The sequence below is a fragment of the Hippichthys cyanospilos genome, chromosome 11, assembly GCF_059441005.1.
Source record: "Hippichthys cyanospilos isolate Australia breed blue-spotted pipefish chromosome 11, RoL_Hcya_1.0, whole genome shotgun sequence".
Classification (NCBI taxonomy): domain Eukaryota; kingdom Metazoa; phylum Chordata; class Actinopteri; order Syngnathiformes; family Syngnathidae; genus Hippichthys; species Hippichthys cyanospilos.
Window position 1 is genome coordinate 378,583 of NC_142379.1, and position 13,604 is coordinate 392,186.

At 55.4% G+C, this 13,604-nt stretch overlaps 2 protein-coding genes across 5 annotated transcripts; one reads left to right on the top strand and one right to left on the bottom strand.

The window, feature by feature from the left end:
- Positions 1-329: 329 nt before the first annotated feature.
- Positions 330-6,750, top strand: LOC148415349 (interleukin-1 receptor accessory protein-like). Of its 2 annotated transcripts, XM_088427370.1 has the most exons (12): positions 330-598; positions 1,325-1,398; positions 1,492-1,675; positions 2,026-2,109; positions 2,174-2,384; positions 2,454-2,622; positions 3,395-3,466; positions 3,535-3,667; positions 4,381-4,529; positions 4,607-4,750; positions 5,103-5,246; positions 5,429-6,750. In XM_088427370.1, coding segments are annotated over exons 1-12 (1,785 nt in total). In that variant the 5' UTR covers positions 330-596; the 3' UTR covers positions 5,848-6,750. The 2 variants fall into 2 exon arrangements, with proteins under 2 accessions (XP_088283496.1, XP_088283495.1); XM_088427369.1 differs by having other exon boundaries at positions 2,174-2,622.
- Positions 6,751-8,848: 2,098 nt separating this feature from the next.
- Positions 8,849-13,333, bottom strand: tlcd1 (TLC domain containing 1). Of its 3 annotated transcripts, XM_088427372.1 has the most exons (5): positions 11,153-12,416; positions 11,089-11,116; positions 10,922-11,004; positions 9,616-9,698; positions 8,849-9,396 (listed from the first exon to the last, which is right to left on the bottom strand). In XM_088427372.1, the coding sequence occupies exons 1-5, from the start codon at positions 11,562-11,564 to the stop codon at positions 8,995-8,997; spliced, it is 1,008 nt and encodes a 335-aa protein (XP_088283498.1). In that variant the 5' UTR covers positions 11,565-12,416; the 3' UTR covers positions 8,849-8,994. The 3 variants fall into 3 exon arrangements, with proteins under 3 accessions (XP_088283498.1, XP_088283499.1, XP_088283497.1); XM_088427373.1 differs by lacking the exons at positions 11,089-11,116; positions 11,153-12,416 and adding an exon at positions 13,054-13,333; XM_088427371.1 differs by having other exon boundaries at positions 11,089-12,417.
- Positions 13,334-13,604: the final 271 nt, after the last annotated feature.

Genomic DNA, 13,604 nt, shown 5'->3' on the forward strand with positions numbered 1-13,604 from the left:
ATGAGAAAGGGGGGCAAGCGCGCGGGGGCGACCAATGGGAACCCCGGCGGTTCGGCCAATGGGAAGCCGACATGCGGAACCCTATTCAAAGGTCACGAGAGCCTTCGGGGTCACGTGAGCGACGTGCACTAGTCAAGTACGACGATTGGTGAAAAAAAAAAACATTGAAAGTACATTGATTACACCCCCCCGCCCCCCATAACATTTATTGTATTATTTTCAAAAAAGCAACGGTCCGTTCACATAGTGAAACTCCCGATTGCCACTAGAGGTAGCTACTGTGCGTGTTTAGTGACGTCAGGGGGAAATTCCAGTCCAGATGTCGCAACTCGCAACCATACAGGAACTTACGCTACCGCGCACACAATCGCACTCACGCAGGATAGCTCTCATAACTCGAGCGGATTGTCAACGCTTTTCGCGCATTAAATATACAAACGCGAGTTTTTAGCTGGTTCAAATTTGAGGCCCAGTAAGTGCGCATGCGTGAGTGATGTTTCAAACGTTCGCAGACTGCTGGCCGGTTTTGGCACGCCGGAGTTTTGTTCCGGTCCGGATCTGACGTTCTGGCAGACAAACGCGACCAACTCGTGCTCATGTAAGTCCACTTTTTGCTCGCTTTCCTATTTTGCTCGTTTTCTCGACGAACTCCGGCAGCCGTGACGCCTTTTCAGCACCTGACAGAGTTGGCTCTTCTCATGTCATCAAAAACGAAATAATATCACATAACATGACATTTTGTTACAGTTTCAGTCCGTCTTGATCCATATTGACGTTGCCATTTAATTTAGAGTGGATAGGTGTGTGATTAGGTCAGGGGGACGCCTTCCTCATCTTCACTGTGCGCATGGAATCTGTCAAGCTTTTACTTTGAAAGGGAGTGTAAACTTCTTTTAGTAGCGTGATGGGCCCCTTACAACAAAGTACTTTTTAAGTGGCTTGAGTACAGTACTTTTTCATATATATATATATATATATATATATGTATATATATATATATATATATATATATATATATATATATATATATATATATATATATATATATATATATATATATATATGTATATATATATATATATAAATATATATATATATATATATATATATATATATATATATATATATATATATATATATATGTATATATATATATATTATAATCAGCTTTGATGGGGTGGTGGGCCCCGCCGTCACGGCCGCCCCTCGGCGCGTCGCTTTAGTCTACGTCTCCGCAAGGCTTATGAGAACCTTTGTAGACGTCCGTCGCAATCGTCTTCAAACCAGAGCTTTCCTGCAATGGCCGCGTCACACGTGTGTACAGGACCCGCCTCGTCCTCCTCCTGCCTTTTCTCGTCAGCGCGGCGGCGGCCAAGCGCTCGTTCGCCGAGGCCCCGGGTAGGTGCCCGCCGCAGCGCGCCCGCGCCGTCGCGAGCTTCCGCACTTGACCTTCGGTCGCCTTTTATCGCCTGTGTGCCCCTGCGTGGAAAGGGGCGCGGTGCCGCGAGCGGGGCGAGTCGCCGTCCGGGGCCGTGCGCGTCCTGGAGGGCGAGGCGGCGTGGGTGCGCTGCCCTCTTTTCCATCCGCCGTCCCTCCGCAACGGCTCCGGGCCGCGGGACCTGACGTGGAAGCGCCTCCTCCCGGGACGAGGCCTCCAACAGCCAATCGCAGACAAGTAAAGGAAAAGTCGCACTCTGGCGCGCCCTCCGGCTTGAACCGCTTGGTCGCCCGGTCTCAGAAGAGAGAAACAAAATCCGTTGGTCCGTCCGTCGCTAGCTCGCTACGGATAACGGCTCGCCGGCTCTTCCCATTCCACGTCTTTATGCCCGAGGCTCGAAACGTTCAAGGCGGTTCAAGGCGGTTACAAGTCCGAAATTCACGCTAACTAGACTGGCGTTCGATGAGTCGGTCACTGTGGTCGCGTTGCCATTTTGCCGAAAGATCGACATCGCCGTTGTCGCATCGCGTGCATTTTGCCACGTTCCGTTGAGAGTGCGTTAGTGTGATTGCGCTTTTGTGTGGCAGCGTGCGTCTCAGCGAAGAGCGGGACACTTTGTATCTGGAGCCGGCGCTGCCAGAGGACTCGGGCCGCTACGTCTGCTTGCTACGGTACGTCTGCTTGCTACGGTCAGAATTTGGACAAACGCGCAGGCTGACAAAGTCACTCCTCCAGGAAGCGGCGGCGGCGCGCCGAGACGTGGGTGCGCGTGACGGCGGCGGGCGGAGCGCGGGCGGCGCCGGAGGAGCGGAGTTGCCGTCGCCCGCCGGCCGCCGCGCCCGCTCAAGTGGACGTCCCCCTGGAGAGCGGCGCCCTTCTGGACTGCCCCGACCGGCTCGAGGCCGCGCGAGTGGCCGAGGGCGAGCCCGTCGTCACCTGGTACCACGTGAGCACGCCCCGCCCGGCCGGTATTCGCGCTTCCGTTTCCCGCGACGCTACCTTACGCGCGCGTCAGGAGTGCGAGCCGGCCGACGAGTGGACGAGCGACCGCGAGCGGGCGGGCCCCCGTCTTCAGATTCACCTCATGGCGGACCACTACCAAGGCCTTTACGTGTGTCACGTGCGCTACCGGCGGGCCGGCAGGGAGCTGGGCTTCACGCGCGGCGTCAACGTCACCGCCGTCTGTGAGAACGCACTCGCGCACAAACACACGCACGCGTTTCATTTGGATGTTTTTGTTCGACGTTCCCAGTCATCCGGGGAATCGTTTACAACTACCGGAGCAGTAACATTTATTTTTTGGAACGTTTTTAGCATGCGAGTTTACTTCAGTTTAGTTTGGGGTCATGCGACGGGCTTCCCGACGCGGTTGCGAAAGTGCCGACGACGCGAACGTGAGACGCGCCGGCCCAAAGCCGCGCGTTCCATTTTTGTTAGCTGTAGCTAAGGTCGATTTCACGTTTGTTGGTCCTACGCTGCAAATTGTCGGTGGGAAACTGAGTAAGGATGAAAAGCGGAAGGACGCAGCGAACGTCAATGCAAAAAACCAGCGCCCGGAAAGCGTAACAGATACAGTTGCGGTGTCTCACATGGCAAACGGTAAATGGACTTGGACTTCGCTAGCGTTTTCTACCTCCGGTACTCAAAGCGCTTGACCCTAGGCGGCCATATAGCTACCGACGACGCGGCGTCAGGGGCAATCGGGGGTTCGGCGTCTTGCCCAAGGACACTTGGACATGGTCACGCTCGAACCCGCAGCCTCTCGGCCGGGAAATGCCCCCAAATGCCAAGAACGCGGCCTTCGGCGTCTTGAATTTTCTCTCCTTTCTAAGCGCGATATTTTTGCGCGTTTCCTAAGCCGAATTTTTTCGTAACGAGAGGCGTTCGGAAGTAGAGGTACCGCCGTACGTGCGCGAGACAAACGCGTACCGAGCACGTGGTCTCTGTGCCGCCCAGCGCCGCCTTTCCTGCCCAAAGAGCCCTTTGTCCTGCAACCCGCGGCCGAGGCCGTCATCCCCGTCAAACCCGGTGAGCCAGCCCCCGCCTCCCGCCGTCGCCCCCGGCCGACCTTCGCTCCTTGACGCGCCTTCCGGCAGGCTCGGACTTGCGTCTGCTGTGCAGGGGGCGCTTCCCCTACTTGGGCCGCCGCTCGGACTGGGACATTTGGTGGAGCGTGGACGGGACGAGGGCCGAGCGGCTGGCCCGGGCCCGCTTCTCCGTGAGCAACAGGTGCGCAAATTCTAGATGCTCTCGCGGCAGCTTTTGCTGCAACTTTCACCCTGCGAGCGCGTGCGTGGGGGGGACGACGACAAAACAAAGAAGGACAATGGGGAAAAAAGTGGCAAAAAGTATCAAGTTCTGTCAGAGGAGTCAAAATTCTCCCTTTAAAGTCAGAATGAAGTGAGAATTTTCTGTCCGAATAGTCAAAGGGGGGCCTCACTTACTGGAGTCACTGTAACTCAAGGGCTCTGCCGTACGCAAGAATTATACGTCTAACAAAAAATGGGCAGAAATGACATTGATGAAATCAGTCGTATATCCGAATCACAAAGGCTATTTATTTGAGTAGAAAACCTTAATGTGACGCAAACGAGTACTTATCAAGGCGAAAGCTTTGCGTGCGCTAACAGGGACAGAAGACGGAACGACGCGTGTATTATGTCCTGTCTACGTAATCGACGGTAATGCCGACAGCGGCCAGGGGTGGCGCCAAAAACGAAGATCGAGGAGCAAATGAATGAAGTGCGAAAGGATAAACCGATTCGGCTTGAAAAGGCGCGCCGGTACCAGTGGATCCCCGGCCTTCGGAGCGGAAAAAAAGTCGCGTCAAACGAGTCCCCCTCAGCGGCGGCCGGCGCTTTAGGGGAGTCTGCTTCGGGGCCGAATCGGAGAGGCGGCCTCGCCCTTAACGCTTCTGGCCGCCGGCCTTTGTCGCTCCCCAGACGCGTGAGCTCCAAGTACGGCGATCGCGTGGAGGAGAGCGTCCTGCTCATCCGGGACTTTGCTTCCGCCGACCTGGCCAAAACGTACAACTGCTCCGTGAGGAACCGGCGGGGCTTCCACACGCGCGCGGCGCGCCTGCGGGAGGAAGGTCAGTCGGGCCCAAAGCCCTCTGGGGCCCAAAGCCCAGGGAGGTTGACCCTTCTCCTTCTCCGTTTGCGGCTTCAGCTCCCGCGCCGCGGTGGGAGCCGGCTTGCGGCCTGTCCGCCGTCCTGGCGGTGTCGCTGGTCCTCCTGGCGCTGCGCCGCGTCTTCCGGCTGGAGCTGCTGCTGCTCTACCGCTCCTGGTTCGGCGCCGACGAGCGGCACGCCGGTGACGGACGCCCTTCCTTACCATACGTGTTTTGCCCACGCCTCGGTCTCTTTAGTCCGCGCGGGCCGCACCCATCGAGTAATCGGGCGCGGGTCCAAATCGGATTCCGACGCCGCGACCGTCGCGGTGTCTGTCGCCTTCCCCGAGTCGGAGCTGGTTCTTTTCCCGTTCGACGCAACCTAGTTTATTTCAAACGAAACTCTTTGCTACGGTAGGAAATGATACAAATGAACCAACCCCCCCCAAACGCCATCGTTCGGATTTTTGCACCAATTCGGTAGACGGTCGGGACTTTTTTTTCACCTTTCGGAATGCGTCCGTAACGTGCGTTTGTTTGTGTGCGCGCGTGTAGACGACAAGGAGTTCGACGTGTACATCTCGTACGCCAGGAACAGCGAGGAGGAGAAGTTTGTGCTGAGGACGCTCCGTGGAGTCCTGGAGAACCATCTGGGCTACACCGTCTGCATCTTTGACAGAGACAGCCTGCCGGGCGGGAGTGAGTTGGCACGCGCACACACACGCGTACGACTACCGTCGCGAGCAGTCTGTACGCCTAAACTCACGAGTCGATGTCAGCAAACCCGACTCCGGGCTGTAATGGAGCGCGCCGCGTCGCCGCGGCGGCAGAAAAATGTACGGTCGGCCGACTGACGGGCGCTGTCCTCCCCGGCGCTCCAGCCATCACGGACGAGACCCTGCGCTTCGTGGCCCGCAGCCGGCGCCTGGTGGTGGTGCTGGGCCCCGGCTACGCTCGCCGGGGCTCCCAGGCCCTGCTGGAGCTCAAGGCCGGCCTGGACGGCCTGGCCGGGGGCCACCTGCGCCTCATCCTGCTGCAGTACAAGCGCGTGCGGCGCCAGGAGTGGGTGCGCGAGCTGAGGAGGGCCCGCGTGGCGCTGGCCACCGTCCGCTGGCGGGGCGAGCCCTCGCGCGACTTGACCTCGCGCTTCTGGAAGAAGCTGAGGCTGGAGCTGCCCGTCAGGAGGATGCCCGCCCACCGCCGGGATGAGGAGAGCGCCGAGGAGGCGGGGCTAAATAGCGCCGCCCGCCCGCCCGCCGCCCCCTCGTCTCCAAAGATGACGACGTCGCTCGTTATGTAGCGCTTTTTTTCCCCTCTTTCGGCCGACCGGGACAGAGGCGGCTAACCTTTGCGTCCGTAGACCGGTTGCGGATTGCGCGACTGTCAGGCAGATGTTCGCCGTTAAATATAACGGGTATATCGCGACATACGCGATATCTGTTCCTTTGTTCTGGGCTTGGAAAACAAACAAACAAACGGAGGCTGTATTGTTACGCCCGCAGTCGTTGTTAAGGAATATTTCGGAACGTTGAACAGCATTTCATCATGCGTGCTTTTTTTGCGTTTACAAGCATACCATACGTTTATTTAATGCGGTCAACATCCGTTTTTAGCTTTATTTTGGAGGCGCGGTCAGGAAGTTGCTGTGTATAAAAGCTAACTGTAGGCCGCGCTTAATGAGAGGCAATCCTCTGCTAAGCGGACGTGGGTTCGTGCCGTGGTACTTTCGGACTCCTTCGAAAGCAACGGGTGTAAGTGTGTTTTTCTGGCTTTTGACTGTAAAGTGCCATTTGCTAGCTCCGAACACGTTACATTTGTGTCATCCTCGCGCTAACGAGCTCCTTAGCATATGAAAAGATCGCGACTGTGCTCGTTTAGCGTCGCTAGCTAATGTTAGCGTCTATGCGTGGTGCATTCATATACTGTATTTATTTAGCGACGGCTAACGCTTATTTCGTTATTGTGGGCTCGTAATATGAGCAAATGTATCGACAAAAGCGAAGCAACAATCCGTGACCAAGCAAATGCGTGACGAGAGTCACAGATGTGCAGTCAAACTTTGGTCACACATAAGGACGCTTTTTACACGTTTGTGGATTTCGAAGAGCACACGTTTTGGCGTTAGTCGGAAAAAGGCTTTTTAAATGTCTGTTTTACCGCGACATCATCCAAAATGCAATAAAAAAAACACGCTCTTTGATGATGTCAGAGAGAGGCGCCAAGTTTGTATTTGCTACCTTTTCGTTTTCCACTCGCATGAGAAGAGGCGCGGTCTATAAAAAGAAGCGGTGCGCTGTCCAAGCACGTCTAATATTTTCTATAGAAACGCAAACCGCAAATACGCTATCAAAGCCGATCCGAGTTTACGGGATGTTCCGCTTTGGCTTGCTGCTGTGCAACCGTCCCGCCGAATCCTCTCCAGTGCAACTGCGTCCGTTGTGACCTCTTGCGCATTTCTTCTAGTGACCTCATGGACACCGCCGTCCAAAACACTTTGGATTCTCACTTTTAATCACGGTTCATTTATTTGCTAGTTCTCGAGCACAGTCAAAACACACTACGGTGGTACCTCTTCTTAGGAAAAAGGAAAAAATCAGCTCACCACACGTCCCTGTGAAAAACGGCATCTCTAGCGCCAACCCACGCACACGGTTGAATATGGGACGGTGTGGTCAATCGGGGCTATTTAGGTTTCCCAAGTGACCCGCTGCACGTAGCTGCGTCATTTGCAATTCTTTTCTTTCTTAAAACGAGCTTTTCGGGTGACTTCATGAGGGGCCCGTCTAATAATTCCCTTTTAACTTGCGGTCGCGATGTCCAAAAAGTGCGAGACAAAATGCCCGTCGCCGTCCAGGTCACGGAAGAGAGGGCGGAAAGCCGTCTTTTGCCTTCTATCCCCCAAGACGTTTAAATACGACATAGGAGAGCGTGGCGTTCTGCTCGCCGTGTTTTGGGGATGCCCGACAGATTCAAACCCGGAACCTGACCGCGTGGCGGGCTTGTCGACCTCGTTGTGCCGCCGGTGTCCGAAAGCGAGAAAAACATGCATCAAATGTTGTCCAAAAGCGGAGGCGACAAAGGATTTATTCAAGGGACAATCAGTTATATTTATCTACATTTCAAAAACCTGCAAGTAATTAGGTTCTGTCAAAAACAATTTTTTACGTAAAGTGGTAGGTCTAGTAATCGCTAATTATGTTAGGGGGGCTTGTTTCGCCGCCATCTTTTATCTTCGAAAGAAAACTTCATTAGCGCGATTCAAGTGGCGTTTCGGATGTGGGTTTGGGAGCAACTTTCTACCCTGTATGCCGTTTGCAAACAAACCAGCAAGAAGAAGCGCTAAAAGAGAAGAAAGACAAAAATGAACGAGGGCGACTAGTTAGGTGGATTGCGAGGCGTCGCGACATGGATCATGGCCCTTCCATATCCTTGTTGCGTTACGGACGCCCCTGTAATTTTGGCTAGCCGCAGTAGCTAACTTACTGAAGGCCACCAACCGGAAAGCGGACGGCGGCGGCCCGATGGTATCGAGAGGAGCCTTTCGCCGCAGGCTGCAAAATGCCCGCTACGATGGGGGGGGGGGGGGCATTTAATTTTTTTTTTTGCTGCTCCACGCCCCCTTTCCGTCATTGTCGGTCCGTCGTTTTTTTCGAGCCAAACGAAATTAAAACGGGCAGTCTGTCGGCCTACCCGACCCCCCGCCACCACTAGAGGGTGACATTTTTTTTCCTCTGCTCAAGCGCTGTACTATTTCTTTTTACTGACGACAGACACACTGCACTCAATTATTTTTTTCTGTTTTTGTACTTTGACACTATGTCTGCAGTTCTACAGTTTCTCTGCAATTGTAACGCAACGCAGTAATATAAGTGTAATACGAAAACAAAGCCGGCAGAGGGCTTTAATCCTAGGCTATAATACACCATCGTGCTATGTAAAACAAGTTTAAAAAGCAAAATAACGCCCCAAAAAATCTGTAAACGCTTCATTCTAAACATTACCTTTAACTTTTGATCCGCGAGATTGGGTAGGTAAAATAAAAGCGTAGAGCAAAATCCAGATCCAAAGATGAAATGCTCCCGCTGTGAGAAATAGGTTCATTTACAGCCAACGTGCGGCGTTGACGTTCATTTGCCCGAGTTTTGTAGATGGCGCGCTGCGGCGCACTAAAATGGACGGCGGCCGGCATTTTTTTCTTTCGTACGCAGGCTTGCCGAGCGCGGTCTCTCCGAGACGCCGGCGTAAGCGCGACGCCTCGGAACGCGCCGCGTCGTAAGCTTCGATATGACCCGCCGACCGTCCCTTTAAATCAAGCGCGGCGAGGGAAAAGGCAAAGGCAACGTTTTCGCGAGGCGTCTCCGGGACGCCGGCTTTCTTCCTTCCTCGAGGTACGCGGCGTCCGTCCGAACGAAACCAAAAGGCGGGGGGGGGAAACGGACGCTCCCTCTCAATCGGTGAAAAACTTGCGCGGGTGGCGCCTCCCGTCGCCGGGCGCGCCTTTGCCGGCGCTCGGCCGCAAGAAGTCGGAGCGGATCAGGCGGCCCAAGTAGACCAGCATCATGATGTTCAGCGCCATCAGGGAGGCCAGGAAGAAGGCGGCGCGCTCCACCCGCGAGTAGTGCGCGCAGACGTACCAGGTGAGGTAGAACTGCGTCGCCAGGCGCACCGCCACAAAGGTGCACAGGTTCACCACCTTGTTGACGCGGTAGGCCGGCCGGGAGGCGGCGCCGGCCAGCCTGAGCATCAGCCGCAGGTGAAGCGTCACCGTGTTCACCTCCACCAGCAGAACCACCGTGGCGCCCGCCACGTACGCTCGCGTGTACAGCGTGTACGCGAAGCAGCAGATCACCTGAGCCAGGCAAAAAACAAGCAAAAAAGCTGCTTTGATCCAGACCCTCAAACGCTTAGCCGCTTAGGCGCCATCGATGAAAAGGAGCGGGGAAGAGTGACGGGCGGGGCTTCCCGAGACAGTCCCGAGAGAGTCCCGGGAGAGTCCCGAGAGAGTCCCGAGAGAGTCCCGAGAGAGTCGAGCCGCTCTCGGCGCGTTGGACCTTTCCGCTTTCCTTACAAGCGCGTGATGCAAAAGGATTTCCCAGCACGCCGCTCCGTGTCGCGACAGGACGATGTCGGCCGCGTCTTGCACAAAGTATCCTGAGAAGGAACCAAAGGGGAAAAGAATCAGCCGCGACCCGCTTCTCCGAGCTTTACGTTCTCTCTTTTTTAACGCGGGCGTGCCTTCCCTTTGATTATCCGGCCAACCTCGTACGCCATGTTTTCTCCCCGCTGCGCGCCCCGGACAAATCCGCTTTCGAGTTTCCTCGGCGCGCGGAGGGCCTCGCCTAACGGTAACGATTTCAAGGCCCGCCGTTAGTCGGTTGGATAACCAGTTACTTTACAAGTCAAGTGGCAGCTGAGCGGCCCGCTCGCTCGGCCTCAAAACCAGCACCTCTTTCGCTACGGCTTGAAGTTGTTTGCCGGCGCCCCCCCCGCCCCCATATTTCCAATTTTGAATGGCGGTAAATGAGTCCGACGCATCTTGCTACGGCGTGTCACGTTTTGACCAGCCATGCCATGTTTTAGCCTGTTTTTAGCCTGTTTTAGGTGAGTTTTTTTTTTTGTTTTTTTTTTTTTGTATCGCGCATAAAAAAACACGGAAAAGCCCGAGTGGGGTCAGAATGTCCTCCGGGGGTTAAAAGTGACAACTAAAGACTTTTTGGACTTCACTAAACATAAACGCTGGTTATTTCACGGGTGGCGTCTGCAGCTGGCGCCGAGGGGGCTCCTCTCCTCCCTTTGTTTTCCAGTGCACCGAGAGGCCCTTTGCGGCCCGGCGACGACGGCGCCGCCGTCGTCCTGCAACAATAGGCCGCGTTGTCATGGGCCAAACCCGTAGAGACGCGGCGCGAGACGAGGCCCGGGAGGAACGCTGCTTTTTTTTTTTTTTTCCGGCGTCGGGGGAGGGGGCGGGACTCGCCGGGCCAAACGGCGCCGACAGAACGCGCGGTGCGCCGCGGACTTTTGCCCGTCTGCGTTATTTTCGAATTCTTCCGGTTTCCCGCTCGGACAGCAAACCCTCTCGGGCGCTCCTACGTTTTTGTTGTTTCGTTCCCATTCGGCGAATTCGAGTTTGAATTGCCGACGCGACGAGAATAGCCCGCGCGGTGCTCGATGAAGGCGGTGCCACGCCCGGTGATGCGCACGTGCGCTTCTGTATCTGATTTTTCTCACGAGGGCTATTTACTAAGCGGGCCGTCGCCGCAGGCCCGAGTGTGAAACGCGCAGACCGCGCCGCCGATACCGCTTTACCCCGAGCGGACGCCGGCGCTTCGGCAGAGACGGAATTGGCGAGCGTCCGCGGCGGCGGCGTGACCGACCTGTTGAAAGGCAGACGAGCAGGTAGGTCTGCGGCGTGTGGTAGGAAGGGAGGTCACGCAGCAAGTCGGGCCAAAGCCACACACTGCGAGGAGGGCAAACATGCACACGCGGCTCATTCCAACGCAGAAAGGAAAGCGGGTCGGGCCGCCTTCGGGGTCAAAACTACCGTCGAGGTTGACGCGGTGCCGGGCGGCCCCTCGGCCCGGCCCTCGGCCCGGCCCTCGGCCCGGCCCTCGGCCCGGCCCTCGGCTCGGCCCGGCACGCGGGTGGCCAAACGGCATCGGAACGCCGGTTTGAATTTTGCAGGATTTTTGAACGCCGTGCCGGGGGCCCGCCCGTCAAAGACGCTTTGTCTGGAAGACTGCGGCGCCATTGTCGCACGCCCCGCCTCCAAAATGTGTCAAAGCGGGCACGTCGGGGCCGGCGCACGCCCACAAAAGCGCGCGAGCAGCTTTTGCGGGCTCGCGGAAGGGCGAGTCCGACTCGCGTCGCTCGGACAGCGACCGGAAAAACCTGAAGGCAAACTGGGCTGACTCGTCCCGCGCCCAAGTCGGAACGTTCCAAAGCAACGGCTTTTGCCGTCGATTTGCCTCTCGAAACGGGACCGAGCCGTCGCTTGGAAGATTTGGAAAAGGTTGCCATTTTCCCCGGATGACCTTTTTATTTGAGGTTCGCTAAAGTCGAAAACGTCATATGGCGTGAATGTCGCATTTTCTCACAACACAATTTTGTGCATAGAGTCACTAGTGTCACAAAGAACACTGTTTTTTTGTGTGCCTTTTTCTATGAAAGCTCTAGGAAACAGTTCTTTGGTTTACTTTAGAATACGTCGCGGGCAACGTTGGGAGTCAGGCATTGGAAAAGTCATGCCGTTATTGTAACGCATGACTTTTTGCTGGAAGGTGGTAGCGTAAGGCATTTCACAAATCTGATGAGCGTGCACGGCGTTATAATATACAGCCCCCAAGAAAACGCTCCTTTCAAGCGATCTTATTCACTGAAGCGGTTGATAACATGAACGCACTTCATCTATCGTTGCCACGCGGACAACTCTGCCATTTTACATGTAGCTTTTGATTGGACTTTTCCAGTGACCTAGGCCTGATTTACAAGTCCTAGGGAACAATAACATTTATTTCGGGATCATTTTGAGAGTGTACGTTTACCAAGCTTTAATCTACGTTCCGGCAAGGTGCTTCCTGTGCGTTGTGCTGCCGACGCTAACGCGGTGACCCGGCCGTTTATTTCCATGTCCGAGGGAGCGACAATATTTATTTTGGGATGCTTTTGAGGGTGTACGTTCACCAAAGTTTCATTTAGGGTCTGGCGTGGTGCACTATGCTAACGATGCTAACGTCGGGCGCGACGGCACGCAGGTCGACTAGCCGTTGGTTTCCACGTCCGGGGCCAAATCATTTCTTTTAGGACAATCTCCAGCATCTAAGTTTAAGTCATTGTAAAGAGCCTCATGTGCGTTTTGCTAACGACGCCAATGCCGGGTGCGACAACGCGCTAGTTAACTAGCGGTTCATTTACAAGTCCGGGGGGGGGGGGGGGGCGTAATATTTATTTTGGGATAGATTTTGAGCATGTAAGTTGACTCGCGGTCATTTCCGCTGGATTTGTAATTAGCGTAATGAGCTACATTTGGCATGCCGCGTTTCCACCGATGTTGGCGAGAGGAACGCAGAAGCGATGCAATAGTAGCGTCAAGCGTATCGGTTGAACATTTGACTTTTAGGATATGTCGAGGGGCTGCTTAAAATGAAGCGGAAGGCCTTAAAAAGCCCCTTGGCCGGAGTTTGGACAACCTGCCTTGGATTTGTTTTTTTCTGGGGGCGGGGAAGCAGTAGAGCCGCCAATTTGGAGTCTTGCATATTCTCATCGTTGTTTGCAAGTGTTCGCCCTCCGCGCTTGAGAAATTGACGACGTTATTCAATTGTGAAACTTTCCACGGTGCGACGCGGACTCTTTTTTTTTTTTTTTTCTCTTTCTTTGCAGGTGTGGCACCCGTCCACTCGCTTTCCCCTTTAGGGGTCGAGAAGCCGTCCGGAAATGGACACGCTCGAAAGAACAATCATATGAATCGAACGCGTATCTATCGCGCGTCCGCATCGACGCCGGCGGGTACCTGAGGACGGCGCACGCGCCGGTGAGCAGCGAGTGCACGATGGACACGGAGAGGTTCCGCCACTGCCACTTTCGGAACTCGTCCCGGGCCGCCTCCTCGGGCGCGGGCATCTTGCGCGCGAGCTGCGAGAGCAGCCTGAAGACGAGCGAGAAGACGAGCACCGACGGTCCCGGGTGCCTCTTGAGCAGCGCCGCCAGGGCCTCCATGCCGGCTCCAACTTGGACCGGAGTCCGAGCTGAGGGTGCTGCGACCGCGGGGGGCGGGGACCGACCGAGGGAGGGAGGGAGGGAGGGAGGGAGGGAGGGAGGGAGGGAGGGAGCGGCCCCTGTCGCGTTCCGCAACGTTCGACGCGCGTTTGAAACGCTTTTCAAAGACAGACGTCACAAATTGCTCGAGCAACGTTATGCACACTCGGAATATTGGCGCAGCGCCAAGGGCGGAGGCAAGGCACTTTTATTTATCTGGCGCACTCCACGCGAAACGTGCACCTACTCATTTACTACCACAACTGGGAGGGTCACCCGATTACTGTTCCGCATTACGTTCCGCTC